This window comes from Manacus vitellinus, unplaced genomic scaffold (genome assembly GCF_001715985.3).
Source record: "Manacus vitellinus isolate BGI_N305 unplaced genomic scaffold, ASM171598v3 scaffold_57_pilon, whole genome shotgun sequence".
NCBI classification, from domain to species: Eukaryota; Metazoa; Chordata; class Aves; order Passeriformes; family Pipridae; genus Manacus; species Manacus vitellinus.
In genome coordinates this window covers 1,158,421-1,183,462 of record NW_021940666.1, presented here as the reverse complement: position 1 = coordinate 1,183,462, position 25,042 = coordinate 1,158,421, and the positions used below count along the sequence as shown (strand labels likewise).

Here is a 25,042-nt window from a genome sequence, read left to right as displayed (position 1 = left end):
ACCACATACAACTCAGAGGTTGCTGCTAATTGTACAAACCTGCTTAGTAATACTTAATATGCCACAGAATACAAGACTTTGAAAACTTGCTGCTTCCCAACCCTTGCGTTGTGCGCAATCAAAATGTTGGTTCCCGTGACAGATGCAGAAGTGCACTGCAGAAAGTGATTTCTATGGCAGATACAAAAAGCAAACACTTGTAGTTCGAAATTCAGAGAAAGAACATCACAACGAGAAGCCCCAGGAAGGAGGAAAACGAGCTGCACCACATAACATTTTACGATAGCAAACGAGACGCGGGCAATGTAATTTCCACTTACGTGATTCATTTGGTAAGCAATGCAAATGCAATCTCGCTGATTACCCTCCAAAACAAAAGAGGGAATTTCATTACCTCAGCCAGAGCAATTAGACATGCAAAAATCAAAACATCCTACCCGCAGCAGAACAAATAGAAACCGTCATTTCACATTCGGAAGGGAATAACCAAGGTGGGTGAAATTCATTCTGTTCTGGTGGGTGCTGGTAAGGCATAAACTGAATCTTGCAGCATTTAAGCTCACGCAGTCAGTGGTAACATAAGGCCTCATGCACAGAGATTAATTCCACCAAACTTGTCATAAATGAGCTAGAAGACACCTCAGATCCCCCATGCCAGGAGGTAAAAAACCCTCAAACAATAACAAAACAAAACTAAACTAACAAACAAAAAAAACTCCACCAAAATCAAAACTGAACACCTTTTTTATGCAAAAGAATCTGTTTCAGCTTTTATTTACCCTCTGGTTTCTTGAAATTTGAGAATAGGAGGTTACTCTGAAGCAAGCTGGGCTGTGTGAATTAGGAGTATACCATTGCTTGTTCTATATGGATCCCCAGGGAGTCTATTTATTAGGCACAGTCCTCTTTTCTGATTTAACTTAAGCACTCTTCCTAGAGAATATGAGTGTCCACACCAAGAGGAATTTCTGAGTAACAGCTGCAGAACAGCCTTTTTCTGTAGGAACTCTCATGAATCAGATTCCCTATATGGATACACAGTCTTGATTTTCATCTTCATAGTCCTCTTAGTACTAAAAAGGAAAATAAAAATCTTTTTAATAGGTATTCTGATAACAATAACTTCAGAAAAACTTCAGTTACTTGAAAATTAGAAATAAAACTGAAAGTTTTATTACCAAAAAAAATAAATAAAGGGAATATCAGGGCACTCATTGTCAGTTATAGTAACTTGGGTGGGTTGCTTTTTGTTAAACCATCAAAACCATTTTTGCTTTGACTAAGAATACATGCAAAACTGCACCCACCTACCCACCTCTGTAATATTTCTCAGCATGTAAATGAAATGCCAGCTCTTTTCCCTTTACCCATTATGGAGCAGGAAAAGATACATTCCAGGGACAGACTAGAACAGAATTCCACAACACCTTTGCAAGGCTATGGGGAAGTGCAATTTAAAAAAAAAACAAAACACTTCCATGAGTTTTCAGCAAAAAAATCATTACTAAACATTCTGTAAAAGATATTAGAGCACCTTTGACAGGCTTACAACTATTGGGGTAGTTTATAAGTAAGGAAACAAGCTGTTGCTTAAGTTGCTTAAGGAGATGGAAAAAAAAAAAACCACTGCAAAAAACATGCAACTGTTAAAACCTGGGAACAGCTGTCTTAACCATTTCTTCCTTGACATCTGGATCCACTGGGTTTTTATTTTTTCTTTATATTTCTTCATTCTGGCAGTGCCACTGAGATTTCCAGTTGCACGGCACGAGGGCTTGTGCTCGTGCTTACTGAAGTCAGTAAAGTCAAAGTTCCCAGTGACCACAACAGCACAGGAATGTGAGCTAAGAGAAACTACTTCGTTCACATCAGTACTGTTACGGTCACCTATACTAAACAAAAAAATCAGCAGTTAAGATTCTTAGTTCTTTGACTGGAGTGACTAATTTCCTGCAACCTTTCTCCTCCTTCCTCCCTCCAAACGTTTTGGCAATCAGGAACAGACTTACAGACTGTTTCATAACGAATACAGCCCTTAAGGGCAAAACTGGCAAGATACTCAAGTCTGTTCCAGAAATCCCTTCTGAAATTCATTATTCCATCTAGTGTTTTACTCTAGCCTATAAAATCTTGAGCTCCTTCATCTTCTGCAGACTGTGAACGCTAACTATACTCCAAAAGGGCAAACCCATCTCTTTCTAGAATTAAAAGGCTCTGGCCTATCTGCCTTCTGGAAAAATCAACTGCTCTAAACCTTTTCTCAAGAATGGCTTTGTCTGAAGGCTGTTGTAGAAACCAAATGGTAACAGTGCACAGAGTCTTTCCAGTAGAGACTACTTTTGCATAAGAAAGCATCTCTAGCACTTTTTTTTTCCCCTATTGGTATTACCTACAGTAACAAGGACCACGTCTATTTCTCTCCTTGTCAGATAACATGATAGATTTTTTTAAAAAAAATTATCATTTTTCACTGATGAAGAGAATATCACGAAGTTCCAAAGAGCTGTGCTCATCTCGCCCACACAAATGACATTTTCTCATCTGAAACATCACAACCTCCCCAAAGACCATTTCTCACCAACATAATACTTTGCTGTTACTGTGACTTGATACCTGCATACCCTTTGGAGCGTGTCACCAAGACAGCAGCAAATACAGCTCAGTTTAACAAGCACAGGTGTATTATTTTTGCAAAACAGCAAAATCACTTGGTGTAGATCACTGACATTCCCTGTGTCACAATACCTGTCCTTATAAGCCAAGCTCCCTCTGTGCACACACGCACACCCCCACGGAACATGATCCAGTAAGTCGCTCTGCCCTTGACCTTTGCTAAATACCCATGCCCAGGGAATTGCCTGAATTACAGACTTGCCATTGAACTATTTCTCAGTATGAGGCGACCTGCCAGGTGTATGCACCACCAGCCCCAAGATGTCAGTAAGCAGGGGTTTGCCTGGCTGGGCTCGACACAGGCAAGCCAGCTATCCAAAGGGAATCTAACCTCACAGGAATTTAACAAGGTCTCTGACTCTGGCATGTGCCACTCACTTTTCAGCTCCCAGCCTGATGGCAAAAATGCAATTCCAGTCCAAGCGTGATGGGAACATGCTTATATGTGGAGGGACAACTGCAGTATGGTACAGAGGGAATTCAGCCCTGGGACGTCACATATGGCCTGCCACCAGTTTAACAGATGTCAGGGCTGCACACTGAGGTTAATACAATGCACAGCCACTTTTACAGTTTGAAGTAAGCACGGGAAGTGCTGCTGACAGCATAAACTACGCTGTCATTTTTCACACCGCTAAGCAAAACAGACGAAAGTGTTAACCATGAAGACCTGTTGTGTCCTGGATTTTCCCTGATGATTCCCAGACTGTGATTCTCTCTTTCACAAGTGTCCCACCAAGCTCTCACTCATGGGAAATAACAACTTGTATCAGGAAGCTCATCAAGGTGACTGCCTTTACCATCCATCCCATTCACAGATCTGGTAAAGGCCACTATAGGAAGGCTTGGAGTGTAAAATACACAAATACAGACTTGGTAGCCCTTAAAAGTCACAGTGTAAAAAGGTGAGCCATGAGCATTTCATGGACACTTGCCAGGTAAAAGGGAAAAAGGCCTTCTTCCTTTCCCACTAACCCAGAATCTGTATCAGGAGCCTATAGACAGGTGGCTGCTCACATCCTCCCAACCACTCCCCATTACCAGGTACATGGTCAGTCAAACCTCCTCCCGGTCCCATCCACAGAGCATCTGCTCTAACAACTGTCTGGAGCCAGTATTGCAAGTCAAGACTTCAGGCATCACAGCCTAGAAAGGAGTACTGACACGACAGCCCCCCAGACCCAGGTCTAGGTCTATCTGTTCTCCTGTGTTCAACTTGCCATCTCATGGCATGACTGCTGGGCTGGACTAGTCCTGGAAGCTGTGCAGCCCCTCTGTGAGTGGAATCAGCTCACCAGACAGGCAGGTGAGCACAAATGAAGCAACAGGAGCACTGGGGTATGGCAGGAAGGCAGGTAGTGGGCTGCTCCTTTCTGCAGAAGCTACATGTTGGATCAACACAGCCATTTTCCAAAGGGCTAAGTGAGGTGGGATTTTTTCCTCCTAAGGTAAAAATAAGAACCTCATTGGCCCAATGAGAGTTTTCTCTATTGGTAGACCCAGTTTGATCTTTCACTCCATGTTTGACTTCCAGATAACTCCTTCTGTTAGAGATGGTATTAGGTTTGGGTGGGAAACAGACTTCCAAAACAGACAAATTAAAAGCAAACAAAAAAAATGAATGAAGAAAGAAAAAAAGAAAAGGAAATATCTTTAATATATTGAGATAATAAGCACCCTGGCTGCAGTTTCTTTCTTGTGCTAAGGGGCTGTATTTTACAATCTTCACACCTTTCGTTTCCAGCATCTCAGTTGTAACCATCCATGCTTTTTTGCTATTCCACTTTTTTTATATTTTCCTTGAATAAAACTGTATCCTTACATGGCCTCATGTATATATTTAAGCATTAAAAGCAGCAAGTGACCATGTACATGAAAAACTGAGCTATGCTCTGCCCAGTTTTACAGACTTTGCTTTATTTTTTGTTTTGTTTTGTTTTCCTACAACCACTTCATTTTTTTTTTCCTGAGGGACACGCTGACACAAATGCCACATTAACTGCCAACCCTACGAGAAGAACATTTCAATCACCCATTATAACTAAGAATCAGACTTCTAAATTCCAATGGCCAGACGCTGTTTGGTGCCCTCCCAGTAACCCTGCAGCGTGGCTATCGCTGCCACTTCTTATCTTATCGCCCCTTCAAACACTGTCTGCTGTGGGCAGACAACGAGCCAGACCTAAACAATGATGTTAAATGAAGACTTCCTCCCAACAGTCTTGAACTTCTAATGAAAATGATAGCTCCTCAAGCAAGACAACAAACCAAGTCGAGGGGCTTTTACGGGGCTTTGAAATCCAGGTCAAGAGACTGTAAATAGGAAGCAGGCCTCCAGAAAACAGCAAGGCTATCACTGTGTGTAAACACTCCTCCCCGGACATCAGGAAACCCACCAGCTATATGTACATATATACACACATGTAGAAACAAATATACACTGTGTGGGGTTTTTTTTTAATTTTGTAATCACAGCGGGGAAAAAAAAAAAAGCTCAGTCAAATTCTTTTCTGTTACACCTGGTGAACAGAAAAAAAAAAATAAAACAAAAAATGAAAGGAGGCTTTTTGGCTCATTAGATTTGAAAACACAGCTGAAGTGGCAGAGAGTTTTCCAGAGCAAAGAACTCAACATTTTTTAATCCCATGAAAATTCAGACAACTCTGCACTAGAAAGTGATGCCAGTTAAAGAAAATTAGTTTTGCAATGTTTTCATAACAGTGAAAAAATCTGACATATACATATATATGTGAAACAAAACAAAAAACCTAAACCCTGGAAGTAGCAAGACTTCCATACATTTTCTCCATCAGGCTACTTCCTGTCAAGAATAAAAGCTTTTTTACCATCCTAACCTGTGCCCTCCTTAGGTGGTCTGTTAACCTCATTAACATTAGGAGTGTACTAGCAAACTGCACTAACATGCACACTTGGCCCCTGTTCAGGTTAACTGCCCTGTCTACCAGGGTTAGCCACAGGCAGAAGCCCTAAATGAGGATTTACAGTTTTCAAGGATGGAAGAGATTCTGTCCTGTCCAAAGCCCCACACGACAAAGACCATTCTTCATTCACTGCACCTGCACAGTGGGATCGTACCCACAGCTCCCCCAAGGCCTCAGTGCCAGGAGAGGTCCAGAGACACTGCAGTGTCCCACCCTTAAGGAGAAGATTTGTAGATGCTTGTGGTTGAAAGGAATGACAAAAGACATAGAAACGTTTATGAGGAAATTACACACTTGGCATGGAAATTCGTATGCTAGTCCCTGACCTCCCACATAAGCACATGGCACTGGGTTTTGAATGAAGGGGTAGGCTGAAGGGGTGGGAGGGGAAGAGAGAGAGTGAGAGGTGAGTTAGAGGGGAAGAGAGAGAAGGAGGAAGGGAAATCACCAGTCCTGGCTCCATTGTCAATCCACCTGTGGTGTCCAGGCTGCTGGGGTGCACGTGCAGAGCGAGTGCCCACCCTGGGCTTTGTGGGGGTACCTTTCTATAGACAAGTTTTCCCCATTCTGAAGACAGGTTTCTCACTTTCTATGCAAATCAGTTATCATAAGCAGTCTGTTCTTCCAGACCTTTCTGGAAATGGGCTGGAGGTTTTGGGGGTCTTTGGTGGTCTTGATCCCTCCCTGCAGTCCATGCCTGCTTCTCAATCTCATTCCTTGCCCTTCCACTGTGTTGTGCTTATCTCCAGGAACTAGAACAAGGATGTTTGTCCCAGAAAAGTGGTGGCCTGCCTCTGTAGGGCCCCCTTTTCCAGCCACATACTGCCCTTTCTCACAGTGTGTTATTACCAACAACCCTTCACTGTTTTTATCACTAATCCCTGGTTGACTCCACAGCCATCCAGCTCTGGGTGTTTGAGACATACACATTAGCCCCTTCTGGGTTCCTACAGACACTGTTCTACAGTTCAAAACAGGGTGGTACTTTCTCATCCCTGCACCAACCAGTGCTTTGCACCATCACCATACCAGCAATGCCAATGGACAGCTGGCAGCTCAGCACTCTCCACACTTTAAATCACTACTCTGGCCCTGCAGAGTCAAATTCCCACTGATCTCCATAGATGCACTCAGGCTCTTCAGGATGCAGGAATTATCTCAGATTATTCTTGTAACCTTGAACAACGTTGGGAGATTCTTTACGTCTTGTTTGGAAATTACCCAAAGGTCTCATGTGGGTTCATTCTAGCTTTGCAATTCACCTGCACAGCGAACTCTGAACCATCTGACACCACAAGATACATAAACCAACAATTTCATAGCTGTGTCTCGTGAAGTCCCTCTGTAAGTGAACTGCAGTCGGCCATACATTACACACAGGCCCATCACTAATCCGTGCAGGGATACGGATCGATAACCTCGCCTGCCGGCAGCACTGCCAACCTCTGCAGCTCCCAGGGCCCCCTCCCTGTGCCTGGTTCCTGCTTCAGCAGCGTCCCCGTGGTGCCAGTACAACTGTACAGGGACAGATGGTGAACACGAGCGGAGAACTGAACCGGGCAGCGCGCTCGCTCCAGGGATCCCTGTGAATTCCCAGTCACGTCACACGTGCCACACAGACGTGGGAGAACAGAGCGGCGCTGCCAGGGAGCGAGGGCCGCTCCAGGTAGCAGAAGCACCACCCTCAAAAAAGCAGGGCAAAATAGCTCTCATAAAACCACTGCTTCCCACGCTCCTTGGCATCACGGATTTAACAGGCAGTGGCTTGAACCAGCCCTCAAACCACAGTGATGTTACAAGGGATGGTAGTTCGAGCAGCTTAAAGTAGCCCCAGGTTGCAGGTCTTTGTGAAACCACAGTGCAAATCAGATTGCTGACCCATCCAAGAGTTTAACATCACGTCTGAAGGCAGTGGCAAGCCTTGACTAGGTGTGCAAGTGAATGATTCATCATGATTAATCCATGACAAAAGGCATTAATCCATCACAGGAAAAAAAATTAAAATATATTTCTCCCTTTTTAGCAATATGGGTCAGTTCAGGAAAATATTCCACAGCATCTTACTGTTTCTGCAAGGACAATGAAGGCAATCTTAAAAATCTTGATCCCACAGAAACCTGTGGCAAAACTTCCATGCACAGGGGTTGCACTTCACCATTCCAAAATATTTCCCCAGCAACAACTACGAACTGGCCTTTCAAATGTATATGATGGGGTATGTGGCCCAGTGAAAACACACATTATGGAAGTTCTACACTCTTTATTATTTCCATAAACATTTAGGTCAAGTGCTGCAGAGCAGCATGACAGAAAGCTCCTTCAAGATTCATTCCAAGAGAGTCAAGATCAGCCACCTTCTCGCTAAGTGCAGGAAGCAGAAGAAAGCAAGTAAAGCTGTCAGTGCAGGGAATTGTCTATATGCTATTCCTCTATAAAAACACAAGCACTGTAGAACCTTAAAAGTCCTTTTCAGACATTGTGTCTCTACTAAGAGCTAATATAACAGGAAATTTTAAGTCAAATATTATATTAGCCAAAAGTACAACAATAAATAGCAAAGTTGCCATGCTTAGCATAAAAATGAAACACTAATGAAACATAGTGCAGTTTGTTCATACCATGTGCAGTCTAGTCTACATGCATAATGTAACAGTGCAACTGCTAACAGCAGGCTCACAGAAGATAATTTACACTTATTTTTATGGACATGAGGAACTGATCTTTGAAGTTGTCCCTAATGAGATTCTGCTTGGCCCTAACAGCATCCTGAGAGAATGTGCTGGTTTTCTCCCCTGCATCCGGTGCATATTTATGATGCAGAATCCAGACCTATTTAAATTGCACATGTGGACTCGTGTCGTGTTCCCCCCCCCCCCCATTGCCATTGCAAAGTCAGATTCTCACAGTGGGGGAAATACCTACTAAAATACCTACTCAATTTAGCTTCAAGTCTCTTCTGTAATTACCCATACCACCTTTACTAATTACCAAAAGATACATGGGGGTTAATGAGTATGGTCTCTTTTTTCCTTTGTACAGTTGAACTCCTAACTCGATTTAAGCTGCCAGGTCACCAGCAGCTGTATCACACATTGCAGAGGACACATCCAAACCACAGTCACAGGGCTCCTCAGAGAAAACACAAGTGTAGCTGTGCAGTGGACTATTTCTAAAGCACAGGCAACAGCATAAGTAAGGCAAATAGAAAATGGGTTTTGCTATGCCCTGTGTAGTCATTATTCTGATACTACACCCACCTGTTTTTAAAACCCCTTTCAGTTAGGAGATCTGCAAGAACCACTGAGCCAGTGGGTGAAACACACAATGTTCACAGAGAACACAGGTTAATATCGTCACATCTGTAGTAACACAACCCTTCTCTACCACTGGACCAAAAATGACTGCAAAATTTGGATAGACAGTTGAAAACATTTGTTTAAATGTTGCCTGACGTGGTACCTTTGGTACCTTTGGAACAGTGCTGCTAACAAGTGCCCTTGCCCACTCTGAGCCAGGGTACTGACCCATGGTTGGCAACAAATTAAATAAGGACACCTAGATTTTACTCTCTCTTCCATAATTCTCCACCCATGTGTCATGGTTCTTGCTTATTGCTGTTTCAGGTCAAAGTACTCAAGTAACCTAAGTGCAAACTAAGGTAGTCCAAGAAACTTTTTCATGCTCCATTCAACTGTTCCTTCTGCAGCGTAACAGCCTTTGGGAAGGTGCTAAATTCAGAAAGATGGCAACTCCAGCAGCTCCCCATGCAGCTTATACATAATATATTTAAGTTATACCATCAGGGAATCAACATTTTAACACTTAGTTCTCTGTCTTTTTCTGTTTGGACAATGGGGGGGGGGAATCCATAAATTCTTTGAACATATCTGTCAGCACTGTCCATACCCTACAAATGCAGTGCATATTGGTTAAGATTAAATGACTTAGGGGATAGATAGCAGGATGCCTGATTTTTCATTTAGAGCTCACTGCCTAACGTAACTCTAAACAAACAGAAATTCTACCCCCACTGACAGCTGTTTGGTGCCTTAAAAAAAAGAAAAAGGTCCACAAAGGATCGTGCTTGATTTCCTATAAAGTTATTCACATAACTAAGACCACCACAGCGACTGCTGCTCTCTGAAGAAACTCTGGTTTGAATGGAGGCAGAGACTAATTCGTTCTTCTGGTTCCACGAGTGCTCCTGACAGGAAAGAGAGTCATTTGCGGGGAACTTATGAGGGAAGTTCTAACAGGAACTACAACAGTTCTCTCTGTGGAGACAGAGAATTTCTTCCCGGCACACTGCCTGACATTGCTCACACTAAGGCACACTAAGAAAAAATTGTAAAGAATAAAAAAAAAAACACAACCAAACAAAACTGCGTGCCTTTAAAGCCTTGCTCAGTTCTGGGCACGGCACTGGAAGGTTCCGATGACCACGGTCAGCGTGGCCACGCTCCCGGGAGAACGACTACAAGGTACGAGTCTGGAAGTTCAAAAATCTAAAAAAAAAAAAAAACCAAACCTTTTTTTTTGGCTAGGAAAATAATAAAACACACACCAACATGAAAGGCCAGGTCCCAAACTACCAGCACAGCATATATCACACCGCTGCGCTTCACGCCAGAGCAAGAACTCTTTAGACACATATGCAGGCAGTGACACTGTAACAGGTTAAATACGGCTGCAGGTGCCAGGTGTGCTAGGAGCTATACATCAGGCCAGCATCTTATCTCTCCCTGGTTATTTCTGGATACTCAGGATCGTTTATCCATTTCTCATCTTCCATTTATTCCGTATCAGCCACCTCCAGTACATTTCTCCTCCGTTTTTTTGTGTAAGTGTCTGGACCCTAAAGAAATGGCATTGCCTCTTTAAGAACAGATATACAGAAAATTGCCATGTCTTGTTCCAGATCTTCTACAGATCCCCCATTTAATTTGAACTAATTAATAAATAAAACCCTCTACCAACTTCCTGGCTCTACATGTTTCAGATTATACCTTTTAACTCTGCACTGAATAAAAGAATTCACAAAAGGTCTCTCTTATTCTGTAGAATGACATCTTAAAAACCTTCTAAGCGAAACTGAAAATAGTGACTCTGGTACATTACAGTATAAAATGATGGTATGAACTGACCATCAAGAAAGCCAGGTGATCCAAAATTAATTTTCAACTGAAATTAGTATTTCTCTTTTTTTTCTCAATTCAGACTGAATGCAAGGGTTCGTTTCAGGACAATATGTTCTGTAATAATGATATCTAAAATGAATGAGCCTAAACACAAAACAAAATCCCCCTAAACACAGACCATTTAAATTTCTTGAAACCAGTACCAGGGATTTTTTTTTCTATTCTCACTCAGACAAAATGAAATCTCTACTATACATACATACATTTTTAAACCAACCAGTCTTCTTGAAGGCATAGAACTCATGGCAATAGATAACTAACAACAAATGATGAAAACTCCACGAGTTAAAGGTCTCCATTTTGTTGCCAAGATGATGTATCAGGTTCTGAGAGGAGCAGTGTGTGTGATCCTTCCATTAACACAGCAGCACTCTCAGAGAGCAGCCATGCAGAGTAGCTGAGCAGAACACCACCAAAGGTCAGAGTGGAGAAGGAAAAAAGGGGGGAAAAAAAATCATAGACCACCCTTAAGATTACCATCAGCATTTTAGTTCTCAGAGGGTGTTTGAAACTCACATTACAGTATTTGTTCTGTGCAGTCTCATTACACTGACAACATTTCTAGCAGAAAAACTGTCTTAAGAACTTTGTACAAACTATTAAAATAACCTCCAAACCATCTAACAGGTTGCAATATTAATCATAACTCTCCCTCAGTAACACAAAGAGGGTACCTAAGTGGAAACTTTCAAGGCAGAGAATAGTAACAAGAGCAGAACAAAATTAATTCTTCCTACAAATGTGCCTTCCTGTCAAGGCTGCAAACATCACTGTTTAACAAAGAAAAAATTATGAAACACATCAAACTAATGCCAAGAGAGATATAATCAAAATGAAACAATTATATAAAAAACTTTCAAGTCATTTCAAAGATTACACCCAGGTTATCTATAATTTTTTTTTAATGTATAATTGTGCATTTATTCAGTTTTAATTTATTCACTTCTTTCCACCAGGAGAAAAAGTGAATGCCTGGCTGACTTTAACTTTACAAAATAAACAAACAATAAAGATGAAACTTCCCTCTTCCTTAATATCTGTCTATTATCATAATTTTACATGCAGATTGTTAACAGCCAGAGAACACAAGTCTCTGAAAGAATCATTGCTAAAAATTGAGATAGCCACTTAATGTGGCATTTCTCAGTGATGGGTCCTGTCCCACTGGAAGCAATAATGATGTCACTAATCACTGCATTAAACAAGTATAGGACAAGGCTCCTATTTATTAAATATGCTGGACGACATGAAATTTTAATTCTGAACATTATTTTCCCCAAAACTACTACTTCACCATTCACAGGAAAGAAAATAAGCCATTGTTAATGCTCGCTGCTGGCCAAAAGTGAATGCGCTTTAAGAAACAAAGAAGCCCAGAGTAATTAAAAAGTAATGACTTTTTTCTTTGTGCTCCCTATATAAAAGGAACAGGAGGAAGATATACTGAACTAGCACCTTTTCCTTCCCATAAACAAATACAACAATAGCTAAACATTTAGGAGTAATGTGCTGACCCTGATGCTCACAGTCACTACGCTCAATTCCTTATACCAGAGAAATTGTAAACGTGGTAAATAGCAAGTTTCCTGGCTTACAAATACATCACATCAAGGCCCTTCTATCATACTCCTCTCTCCTTCCCTCCCCCATTCTCTCTCCATCTGCTGCCCTCCTGGGAAGGGAGTGCTACACTTAATGGCTGTGTGCTTTTAAGTCTAATGTGCTGGATATAAGTTAATGCCCAGTACAGTAAGTGGGGACCGTGCTGCAAGGAAGCCTCTGGTGCTGTTTTTGCCCTGTTAACATCCAGTGGAATCTCTGTAGCCCCAATGTGAGGCAGCACACAAGGAAGAGAGGGTCTGGGAATACCAAATTCACAACCTGTGACAAAAACAAATCTTGGAAGACCCCACATGGCACAATAATTTAAACGATCTTATGGTAAAACCAGGAGACAGTTGGGATTTTCTTATTTGTCTTTTCCCTCAAGACAATGATTTACATTTAGAAAATATGCTCATTATAAAATAGTGCATCTCAAAATAGGGGTGGGCATTTCCCTGTCAAGGGAGAGTACACAGGTGAACTCTCTTGACAGCAGAAATAAAATGGGTCTGATCCATCAGTTATGAAGAGGACAACTGTATTTGGGGATTATGAGTCGATTTGCTCTCTTAACCATCCTCTCTGCCCCAACTCCAAAAGCTTCAGCAGCAGCAACAGCAGAGCTCATCCCACCAGCATTCTGTTACAGCCATAGATCCTGCGGGATATATCCAGCTGATGTGCTGGAAGAAATCTCCAGGTTTATGGAGGTTATGACCAAGCTTTATGGTCAACTCTTCAGAAGGAATAAAACGACTGCAACGCCAGGTACCTAAAGTTTATTGTTGGGAATCCAGACTTGCAGTTCTGTGCTCTAACCACTTGGTCCTGCTCCAGGAATGTTACTGGGTACAAGATTATATCACACCCTAACATTTTGTTCGAAACAGGTAGCAAAATAAAAACCATTAAATAAAGTCTAGTCACATTTACTACAGGACAGAATTGGTTGGACTTCAGTGTTTTAAATGCACACGTTTGCTGTTTCATTTTATGTGATCTTAATTCGCAGATTTTTTTTTTCAAACATCTTTAGCAGTTAATATATTGAATTATATTGTGGCAGACTTGGCAATGCTAGGTTAATGGTTGGAGTTGATAATCCAACCTAAACGAATCCATAATTCAGCCACAGCTTCCTCATAATTAAAACCAACCACACACTAACAGGAAACTTGCCCTCTACAATACATAATCTAAAAATTGCAATCTTAATGGTCCACATCAAAACTGAAAGTAAATGGATAAGATCTGATTTTCCAAATCCCATAGACCTCTATCTTCTGAAATATCTTCTACTAAATATGTGTACATATATATGCACATAGCCTTGCTCTATTTTGCACTGCTCTGCATGTGCACACTACAGAAAGGACCTGAAAGCCAATATCAGGCCTTCTGCAAGCAGAAACAATCACAATGAACTCCATAAAACTACAACTGCATGTGCCAAGTATGATTCAAACCACTGGAAACAAGGAGTCATTGCTTCAAGGACCAAAACTCACAACTTGCTGGAATCCTCTGTAGGGACTTGGAAAAACCTGGTGTGAATTAAGAGGTGAATGATTTTCCCATGCAAAACTGAGGGGACTTCCTACCCAGCACTGGCACTCCCCTCTCCCTGCCAGCACATATCACTTGAGGCAGTGCAGGCAACCCCAACACCAAACCTGACTGTGTCTTCAAAGTAGTAACTTCCCAACCTCACTGTTAAGAGGTGCATGTTTTAAAGACATCTCCCTGCCTCACTGTACCTCTGCCATGCCTAAGAGCATTTATTTTCTCCAGCTATGCCATGGCATTTTAGAGAATTCAAACCCAAACTCTTCAAGTGTTCCTTTAGGAAGGGAGACACACCAGCTACCCATTTCTGAATTTTTCCATGGATACCAATGTTAGGCAACTGACTCTGAAATCAAGCCACCTCTGGTAGCTCAAGATCAGAAATGCAAACTCAAAAAATTACCATGCCAACATTCAGTACAAAACCCAATGTCCATGACCAACACTTGATCACTTCTGAAGTAGTCTTGCATCAAACATAAGCAAGCTGCATATAGTAATTTAACATATAACAGACATCTAAAACCACATTGTTTACAGGGCTTTCCTCTTGCTTATTTGTCCCACAAAATATTCAAGCAAGGGTTTGCAAAAGAAAAGAATGAGATGTGTGATAGGTAAGTGCAGCACTTTCCTTGAGCTTGGAATAGCCATGTGTCACAGGGAACACACTCCCTCCTCACTGCTGTCAGGGAAGCCTCATTCTGCCACTAGAAGAAAACCATGAGCCAAAAATTCTACAATGGGATGTTCAGTGTGGGGTCTGCAAATTTAGTTTAGATACTAACTCTCTGTTTGGAAATCTATGCTCTAGAAGTTGTTTCACAGGACAGATTGTGTTCTCACCCTTCAAGCATTAAATAAAAGCAAGAATCTGCTGCTTCCACGACAACATCCCTACTGCCCCAGTATGTTAACAAAAGAAATTACAAGTTTCCAGTGACAGTACAACACCCTGATTGCAACATATATTCACTTTTTCTGTCCAATTACTTCACTGCAAAGAACCACCTTGGTAAGCAGTCTCCCTCCAGCACAGGGTACTGTGGTAGGAACCACTGCTGCAAAAAGTGTTCCTGGGTCAAATCCCATCACACATCTCCCAAAAGGTAAGGACACACTGTGTGTTGTACACAGACATGAAACTATAAGTCAACTGTCTCATATCAGTATGACTGACCACTAAACCAACTACACAGGTAACACCATAGCATAGAATCAGATCATGCAATGAAAATTTCCATTTTTATAGCGCTCAGCTACTGAAAGAGGGCCTTACAATTAAAGTGCTTGCTACCTGAAGGCTTCTTTACATGATTAATAAAGCATAAAAGAACATGAACACATATGTACATAAAAAACTATTTTTCTTCCTCCCTCTCGGGTTTTACCGACAGTGGTCAGACTGGCTCTACAAGGGGTTGACAGAAGTGTTTCACCAATTAAAATCTTCATCAATCTTACTTCTTCAGGTAAGATGAACAAATATCCCTCTCCTTCTATCCTTGCCCACTGGCTGATCCATAAGCACACCTCCCTCTCACCTGTGCTGGCCACCCCAGTAACCCACTACTGGTGAGGCTACACCAAGAGAGAGATCACTGAAAATAGCTCACTGGAAAACAAAACAAACAGAAACCCCAAACAAACAACCAAAACCCCCACACCACTAAAAGGACATTTTTAACTTAGACCCCTTCAGTGTCTGAGTCTCTAGAGCAGCCCCAAAAAGGCTCTGCCAACACTCCTGGGGAGGGGGCAGAGCGTGTGGGAAGAGGCAGGAAGGAGCAGCTGGGCAGGGTCAGTGCTGAAGCCCTGTATTTCAGGGATCTTCCCGGCTTCCAGCCCTGCAAGGAACCTCCAGGCACAGCTTTTCTCATTCAGCCAACGCGTGGGAGCTGCAGAAGGGCTGATACCTCACACTGAGGGACTGACAGATTGATTTTGATGGGCACAGAGGCTGCTCTGGCAGCCTGTCCCCACAAAGCAGCAGAGGTAAAGGGTTTATCGACAATTTAAACCAGACCCGGCTTCTGTCTTAGGACAGGGCAATGTGGAAAGAGAGTAATAATAGGGCAGTGGTGACAAAAAATTATTTTAAACCTGTCCTACATTTATAGTAATAATATTGGCACTTTTACAGCATCAGCCTTCCAGGGATGTCAGACCATTTTTTTTAAAGGTAGGTTGGTAATATTCCTTTTTACAATGACAAAAAGAAAGGTCAGAAACTTAATTTTTCAAGAGTGTTTAGCATATTATGACTGCACTGTATAAACACAGTACAAGGCGCCCAAATTTCAGTTTTATTTACAAAACTGCAATTCCTGATCCTTATATCACCACTGTATTAACTTTCATCATGTTCCCCTCCAGTACCTCAAAAGGCTCTAAAAAGTATTTATTTTCATCTTACACGTAAAATATAAGTTTAAAACTTATATTTTATGATGCTTCGATTTTTGCACAAGTAACTTTAAATAACATAAAAATCAGGAAAATCGTAGAGATCTTCACTCACACAGACATACAGACACATGCACAGGCACCAGTACAAGAGTTTTCATAACAATGATTAAAATTAGCATCTTTGCCACTCGGCTTCCACTGCTCTATGGCAGAAGAAGCAGAAAACACAATCAGCTAATGGCCCTCTCCTCGAGTGCAGCACTATTTATTTGGGGACAGTTGTAAGGGTTCTTACCTCCAGCTGTCCTCCCTGTATTCTGCTGGAATCCCCACCAGGCCACTGCAGGGAGAGCTCAGCTGCTCCAGAGCAGCTGCTGAAAGGCTACTGCTCTTGGCTAAAGAGAAACAGGTTTGTTTTCCTTAACACACGGGGCTGTGAGCCTGCTGCATTTCAGCAGCACCCAGGTCAGTGAGATAAAAGGAGACTAAACCTCCACAGAGGTAAGGTGGTTGTGAGCCTCCATCCCAGGAAACAATCCTCACATGCAAAAGTAAGGCTCAGCTTGGAAGTGCACTCATTCAATGTTTTCACTAGCAGAATTTAAATGTAACTTGATTGTTTCAGAGAGTACTGGGGGTTTTATTTATTTATTTCGAAAAGTAAGTTGTGAAAAGGAATTTGGGTGGTCATGAGCTGCGTATGGTTTTACAAAAAGTCTTATTAAAGGCCAGAGCAACAATTTCCACCAAAACCTCTGTCACACCACTATCAGCTGAAACAGCCTGCCCAGTCATACTAAATACAGCTGACTAGTTTAAGACTGAATCTCTGTATTCTCTCAACCAATAATATTACATGTACCGACTCCACTATTCTCTAAATGTCAAATGAGTTCATATTTTATTAATGCCAACTCTTTCCCCTCCCCCTAAATATCACACACCCTATATAAAACAAAAGTTGAGACTGCTACAAATCAAATGCACGATTTCCCACTAATCTCAGGGGGAGTTTATAAAGCACATGAAAAGCAGGACCGTTTCCCAAAGAAAAAAAAAAAAAGCAAGATCCTATTTTTGCAGGTTAGTAGTCTAATAAGATCTCTGGGTTTTAACAATGTAAGGCTTTGTCACAGTTGAAAGTTTTTCTTCTATGATCACACAGCTCTGCTTTTATTTTACTATTATTATTATATATACACACACTCATACCTTTAAATATTTTATTCAACCATATATATATATACCTTTAAATACTTTATTCAACCATATATATATATATTTCTACTAATATAAAACTCTGCTTATGCTCTTTGTTTTAAAATGAGAATATTCACATGGGGGTTTACTCCAGTACAGAAAAGGCAATAAAATTATATGGTTACAGATTGCTCAAGGTATCTCTCGGTATGAATAAACTTATTTAGAAGACTTGTGCTCTGGCACAGAAACCTCTATCTTTCTTACTCCCCTACTACTGAATTTAAACCACAGGAGTTTTAACATGTACATACTCCCAAAACCAAGCCACCAAGTCATGCTGGTGAGACCAGAAGATAATGAACTCCTCTAAAAGGCTCAGCCTGCAGCAGCTTGGGCTACAGCTATTTTATCTTCACAAAACTCCCCCATCCTCACCAGATTACACAAAGTTTATTTCACTCTTCCTTTTTTTTTTTTTCCCCTGCAAGTAAATGGGGTGTTGTACCTAAATCGGGAGGTTTTTCTCTATGGCTAAAGCCTAAGTAAGCAGTTTTACATTTGGATTTGTCCCCAGGCTGCATTCTACTGCTGCTCACTGGTATTGGTACCACTGATCCCAGCCTCATATAGAACACCTCAGAACTCTAAATGGCTTAAAACCCGTTTAAAAAAAAAAACAAACAAAAAACAACAAAACACCCCCCAAAAAATAAACCAAATGTAAAAACAAACAAACAAACCCCAAAACAAACAAAAACTTCTCATACGTGGCAGCACCACACCAGAGGAGCAAAAAGCATTTGCCTCTAAGTCACAACTCTTGGCAAAAAAATACAAAGTATGAAAACTTTCAGAAAAATAATAATCAATATGAAGCAAAGGGGAGCATATTATAATTGTCATTTATTATTTTGCAGCTGTCCTTGAAAGCAGGGAACTAAGGTGATGCATTTAATTAAAACTAACAGAAAGTAAACATGACTTATACAAAACATTCAAATACAAACACTTTATGACATCTTCAGAAAGTAAGTGAAACCTGTAGGTGGGAGCATTGCTTAAGATGACAAAATAATATTTCAAATTGTATCCCTTTATGCAAAATAATTGTAAAATTTGCCTTTGGAATACCTGTTCAAATGTTCATTGGTAGAGAAATGAAATAAGGAGAATGGACAAACTGATTCAAAAGTTATACCACCAGAGCTTAAGTAAGTGACAAAATTGCTGTCCCAGCCAGCCCAAGCAAAGGGAGCTGTAACAAATCCTGTGTTGTTTACCTGGCTGTACATTTAAACAGATTCACTAAGAAGTGCTGGTGGAAATACACAAATAAAGAAAAGAGAACTGTATCCCGGCTGACACTGTCACATGAAAGGCACAAAATGAAGGTGGGAGAAAAAGCACAGGATGTGTCCCACGAACAGGTAGACTGATGCCTGGAGTGCCTTACCCACCAGGTTTGTGCTGGGGATATTCCATGGACTCCCCTCTACTCTGTGTGAAACGAGAGCTGAGCCCAAAGGATACCAGAACCAGAAATGGCTCAGTATGTGCCATGAACCCAGTTCTCACCTTTGCACATGGAGATGCATATCCATAAAGAAATCAGTCCTAAAAAAATTCCCTTAGCAAAGAACACTGTCCTTAAGCTGCACCCAGCTCCTGATTTATGGTATGCAGCAGGGCCCTGCAGCAATATATTGCCCTGCTATTCACATACCTGTCACAACACTCAGTTCCCATGTTGCTTTACTCATTTCTCATCATCCCATGATTTTTAAAATAAATTTTTCACTAGAGAATAAAGCTTCCTCAAACTCCCTCTTAGAAAAGAAAAAAAAAAAAACAACAACCAAACGCATGCATTACTTTAAAAGACAGCAACGATAAAAAAAAGCAGACTGTAAAACCAAATCAAATCAATCCCAGTGGCTGCAGCAACGTGGCACTAACAGAGATACAACAGGATAAACAGATCATGGTTTCTTTGTTAATACTGCTTTTACCAATTTTCTGTTCAGGTTTCTCACTTGATGACATCCTCTTTCAAAAATACACACAGTGTTTCCACTACAAAATGCTGAGAAGACAAATAAAGACCCTGTCTGAAGCTACCACAGAACCCAGGCTCTCCTCCCCAGAAATAATTCAGCTGTTGTTACCATCACACAAACCCTCAGCCATAGTCGTCTTCACTTCCATGCTTTCCTCTACCCTCCTGGTAGGACCCTGTCTTTTTTTTTTCCCCTCAATAGGTTTCCTAAAAATCCATCATTTATTATCCAGACCTACACCTGAATCCAGACTCGCCTCCTGCACTATGACATTGCTCTCTCTGCTTCCACTGTGAAACTGAGACTAATTAATTTCCAATTTTTCTAAATTTTGATCTCCCTTTAGTTTGCCACACCCTCCCCTGAAATCAAATTACTGATTTTAAGAAAGTTGCAGTATTCAAGTTAAAAATCATTTAAAATCCTGTCACTTAAAATACTGTCACTGTACTGAACTTTGTAGTTTCAGTATTTATTTCAATTACAGTTTTTCCAGACAAGAAAAGTACCTTTCAAGATATCCATCGAATCAATATCATTTAAGAGATACACTATCTATTAGAGGTGTGGTTGTCTAAACGTTTTCAATCAAATGTAATTAATGAAAACTTTTTTCACCTTGAAAAGTCAGCCACATGCAGGACAGACACCCTTCAGCATCCTTCCCAAAGTTGCCTTTAGGAACATTGTAACCACGTGAAATCCTATTAGAAGGTGCTGAACTCCTACATTGTGACTCTTCCGGCAGCCTTCTACATAACAAAAATGCAATGAAGTACCATACAACTTTCCCCCCCTTATTATGCTAAATCCTTATCAAATTCAATAGTGTGACATCGTTCAAAATCCTGCCTAACAATGGCTCGCAGGAGGTCAAGAGATGTCGGCTTTGTTTTAGTTTCACGTGCTTTTCAGTCTATTAATGCTAAAAGAAAAAGAACCTTCACAGAAATAACCGATAAAGATCAAACCCAACTAAACAATGGGAAGGAAATTCGGAGTTAAAACTGGTACTTAGCTCTTTGCTAAGCAAGCAGCCCATTGTGCCAAAGGTGCTGGGCGGCACAAGGATCCCGGGTCACACAATACCCAGGAATAACAAGGTGAGGGAAGGAGCTTTCAGCTCTCCACTTCCCGTGCTCTTGTTGGTTCGGGCCAGAGCTGTTGTTTTAAGAGAGTATTTGTATTTCTTGGGAGGAACTACTGGGCAGACCCCGACTCCTTTGTGCGGCAGGTTGCCGGTGGAATGGAATGTGTCATTCGGCACACGTTCCACTCGCAACCAGGAGGACAAAGGATTCACTGATCAGGGGGGACAATTAGTCCCAATTAGGCCTATTTCGCAGCTGAGTGTAAGGGCTGGGGGAAGGGAGCTTAATTTTTAAAGCAATGGGTCCCTCAGGCGAGTTAAAAGAAAGATCAGTAGAGTGACAAGCTTGAGAACATTCGCCCCACCAGTCGGCACAGGGGAGTTCCACAGAGGGGATGGCAGCGAGCCTCGGGCAGTCACCTCCAGGAGAGGATGGAGGAGGGCTTCTCAAACCTCAGACAGCCAGGTAAGAAATCTGACAACCATTTAGCCTCTTGGCTCATGTGACTAACCAAATTTCCCAGTTTTCAACCCACTCCTTCAGCAGCGGTTCTCCGTCTCAGGCACAGGCAGACACACGCTCAGACACACGGGCAGGAAGGTCGGGAATACTCACATATGCACATGTGGAGGCTGGAACCTGCTCTGGTTGATGTTGTAGTGTGTAAACGCCTGCGTTGGGTTGGAGCTGTATTCATCCACTGTTATGGTAACTTTGCCTTGTGAAGGAATTCCATGAGCCATCCTTCCTCCTTATGGACATGAGCAGCTCACAACTTCCCAAGGCCAGGAGCAGGGTAGGGCATTGTGGTCCAGGCAGCTCCCGATTCCCAGCAGCTCCTCATCAACTCCGTGACCTCTGCCAGGAGAGAAAGACAGCACACACTGCTATAAACTATGAGGAGATGTAAACATACAGACAGATTACTCTTATCCTCTCCTGATTTCTATTCAGACACCTTTTCCTATATTTTTTACGTAACCCTCACCCCACTCTCTAAGCATTACTATTCACTTTTTTGTTTGTTTTTTTATCTTGGGGCGGGGGGGGAATAAAACATATGAGTTTAAAGCTTCTGTTAAATACTCCACATTTCATATTCTTTATTTGAAATAATATCTTGTGCTAACTGCAACCACGAAAACTAACAAGTGGACCCAGTTTGCTGAAAGATAAACGACTTTCCACAAACATACACACTTGTTTTCTAGGCCCTATTGCAGCTTTACCACGTGAATGACAATCTAGAGACTTATAAGAAACTGATGTAAAGAACATTTTAAAATTGCATAGCTGAAGTTACACCCAAATGCCTTTAAATCAAAGCATTTATTTGTCTAGAGAAAGGCGATTATCCAGACAACGTTTGCAAAACATTCATGTTATAGTGCACTAGCAATGAAACTGGTTTGGATTCACCACCAGACAGTAATGATTTATCTGACAGATTTAAGTGCGATTTTATGCACAAATATTTCTGAATAAGATGAAAGAAATAGGCTCTTCCCTCCGTATGCATCTCTATCTTTCACTTCTTCAAAGTGCTCTTAAACGTATTTTGCGTCAAGACTGGATGTCCACTGTAATATAAGCAAAACCCAAATAGCCAGAAACCTCCCAAACCTGCTCTGCTGAGCTTCTTGCACAAAACCTGAGCTTCGATTTCTGCCGTCAATAAACTGAGGATCCCTCAGCTGCCTTCCTTTCAGAGGGACTCTGTGAAAATTGATCAGCTGATGTTCGAGGAACACTTTCAAGATGAGCAACTCTTTAAGAGCCCTGCTCACGAGGCAGATGCTCAGCTGGGACACACCATCCCAGCAAGGACTGACATGAAATCATGACACCTGGCATCAGCTGATATCCCTCCCTTTAGCTGCCACACGCAGTAGTGTTTTTTCCATGTCTGCTGTGTAATTCACAAAAGTAAATCAGTGCTTACTGGGAGGAACAAAGAGATGGGAAAGAGAAGAGAGTGATTTGAGCCCTGAGCATCAACACTGGTTTTTCAGTGTGATTTTCCTGGACCTCTCTAGCTCCCAAATAGAAATGTGTTTGCCATGTGTAACATGAAATACTTGAAATCTTTGATTTGTATTCAAAATATATTTTTAATACAAAGACTAATTTCCAGTTTGGCATGAAGCATGATGAAAATGCCCTGCAAATGGCAGATGGCCTGCTATAGGCCATTTATTTTACTATTTTACCACCTCAGGCCTATGTAGGCTTCCATATGTTAGTTGGGTTAAGACATTCTGCAACCTTCATTCCAGTAACTGGGTTCTATCCTACGTCTTCTTCAGATGGAGGGAAAAAAATATAAGAAGATGAAACTAAAGCATAAAGTCCCAGCTTAACAGACTGTCACTAGTGAGATGGTACATCTTTGTAACTCAGGTTATGGTCTGGTCTCCACACTAACCCCCTCAGTAAGAACAAGTGCAATAGTTTCAGGAGCAAGGTGAGCTTTACTGAAACAAATCTTTGCTGCCTTGGATGTGATGTAAGATGCTGCAACAACTGCTCACAAATCTTAATGTAGTGGTTACCACACCAAGTTTGCAGCTGTTTCCTTAATTTCCTTTACCATTATATTTTAGTGTTATTTTGCATAACAGTAAAACACAACACCTGCTTCAAACCGCAGTCCTGTTCCAAGTACTGTAATTCTTTTGAGATAGGAACTGCGAAGAGTGCACAACACAGAGCAGCATAATTGCCCTGTACTGAAAAGTAAATACAAATGAAAACATCCTCCTGCCAGAGAAATGACTGTCATTAGCAAGAATGCTGGCCATCAGAGCTCCCAGGAAAAAACCGGAACAACTAGACTTTTTCTTTTACACAGCAAGAACTTTAGCGTCTGCATATATTAAGAAGTGATGTGAAAAGTAGATGTGTAATGTTACTTTTTTTCCACAATTAAAAACAACAATATAAAACAACACATTAAACCAACAACAAAAATATGCTTGGGCTTTCAGAAAAGCTAAATGACACTGTTTTTAGTAATCCAGCATAAGAAAGGTCAGAACATTAAATTTCATATTATAGTTCACTCATGGAAGAAAAATCTAATTTGTTCATGAGAGTGAATTATACATACAGATAATAAGCATTTTTTCAACGTTTATAACAATCCATGTTACAGAAAGAAATTACAACTAACTGGCATAAAACAAATGACAAGAGGATACTTGAATAGCTGGATTAAATACTTTTAAGTTGACTCTCAGCAAGATTATAAGTATATAAGCTGCAATTCCTTCCCATTGTTCTAATCTTCAATCTTGAAAATAAATCTCTATACTTAAATTAAGACACAGCTGAACAAAATATCCTTTTAAGCTGAAATTCACAACAAATGCCAGACTGGGGGTTAAAAAAGAAAGTAAAATTTGAAGCTGGCTTCTGTGTCAATTCTCTTAATTTCCTTTTAGTACTCCATAGAGTACTACAGCTCACCTATCAGAAGTATCTAATTATTACCTTCCTTACTGTGAATGTCTCTGAAGAAAATAAAAAAGAAGCTGAACCCTTCAAAACTTTAAAAAACAATATTTTAGGCCCAAGATTAAAACAAAATAAATTAAAAAGACTACTTTGAATCGCTCCTGTTCTTCTTTCTCTAACTGTGAGCACTGTTTGAAGATTACATGCAGGAGATGAGTACAAAAGAATAAAAGTTGCATTATTTTCCCATCTATCAAGTATAACAATGTGTAATATATTCCACGCTTTACAAGGCAGTTTTACGTAAGAATGACCGCATTAAAAACCTAAATAATGATTTTTTGGCGTGTTGTGTTTTCCCAAATATAGGCAGTTATCCTTTTCCAGCGTGTATTTGTACCGGCAGCGAGACAGGAGATGTGCCATTGTACGCATCTGCTCAGTGTTACAGGTAAAATCCGGCACTTTTTCAGAACAGGGCTGGCCCAAACTTAGGCGCAGCTAATTGTAAATCTGTACACTGCTGCCCTGTCATAAAAACTACCACGAAATAAGCACAGGTATTTGAAACGTAACATTACATTTCACGGAGAGCTACACACACGAGCCCTGCGTATGTACACGCACACAGACAGGCACGCGAAAAACCCATTTCCCCAAATAAAATATTTACGCCTTCCTCATCTGAATTTCAAACATTTGCCTCTGGCTGAGCTCGGGCCGTAAGAGAAAACGCTGAAAGGCAGGAGACGGGAAGGGTTAATCCCGTGTCAACACCTTCTGTTGATACATCCACTATCCCGGCGCTGTTACACCGACACCACACGTTCCGCCCGCCCGGG

General features: G+C 41.2%; 1 protein-coding gene across 2 annotated transcripts in view; it reads right to left on the bottom strand.

The window, feature by feature from the left end:
* MPPED2 (metallophosphoesterase domain containing 2) overlaps positions 1-25,042 on the bottom strand; it is a 107,608-nt gene that overhangs the window by 79,333 nt on the left and 3,233 nt on the right. For both annotated transcript variants that reach the window (XM_018081859.2, XM_008931466.4), the window contains exon 2: positions 21,360-21,602. In XM_018081859.2, coding sequence (XP_017937348.1) covers positions 21,360-21,487 — 128 coding nt within the window. In that variant the 5' untranslated portion in view covers positions 21,488-21,602. The remainder of the gene's footprint in view (positions 1-21,359; positions 21,603-25,042) is intronic.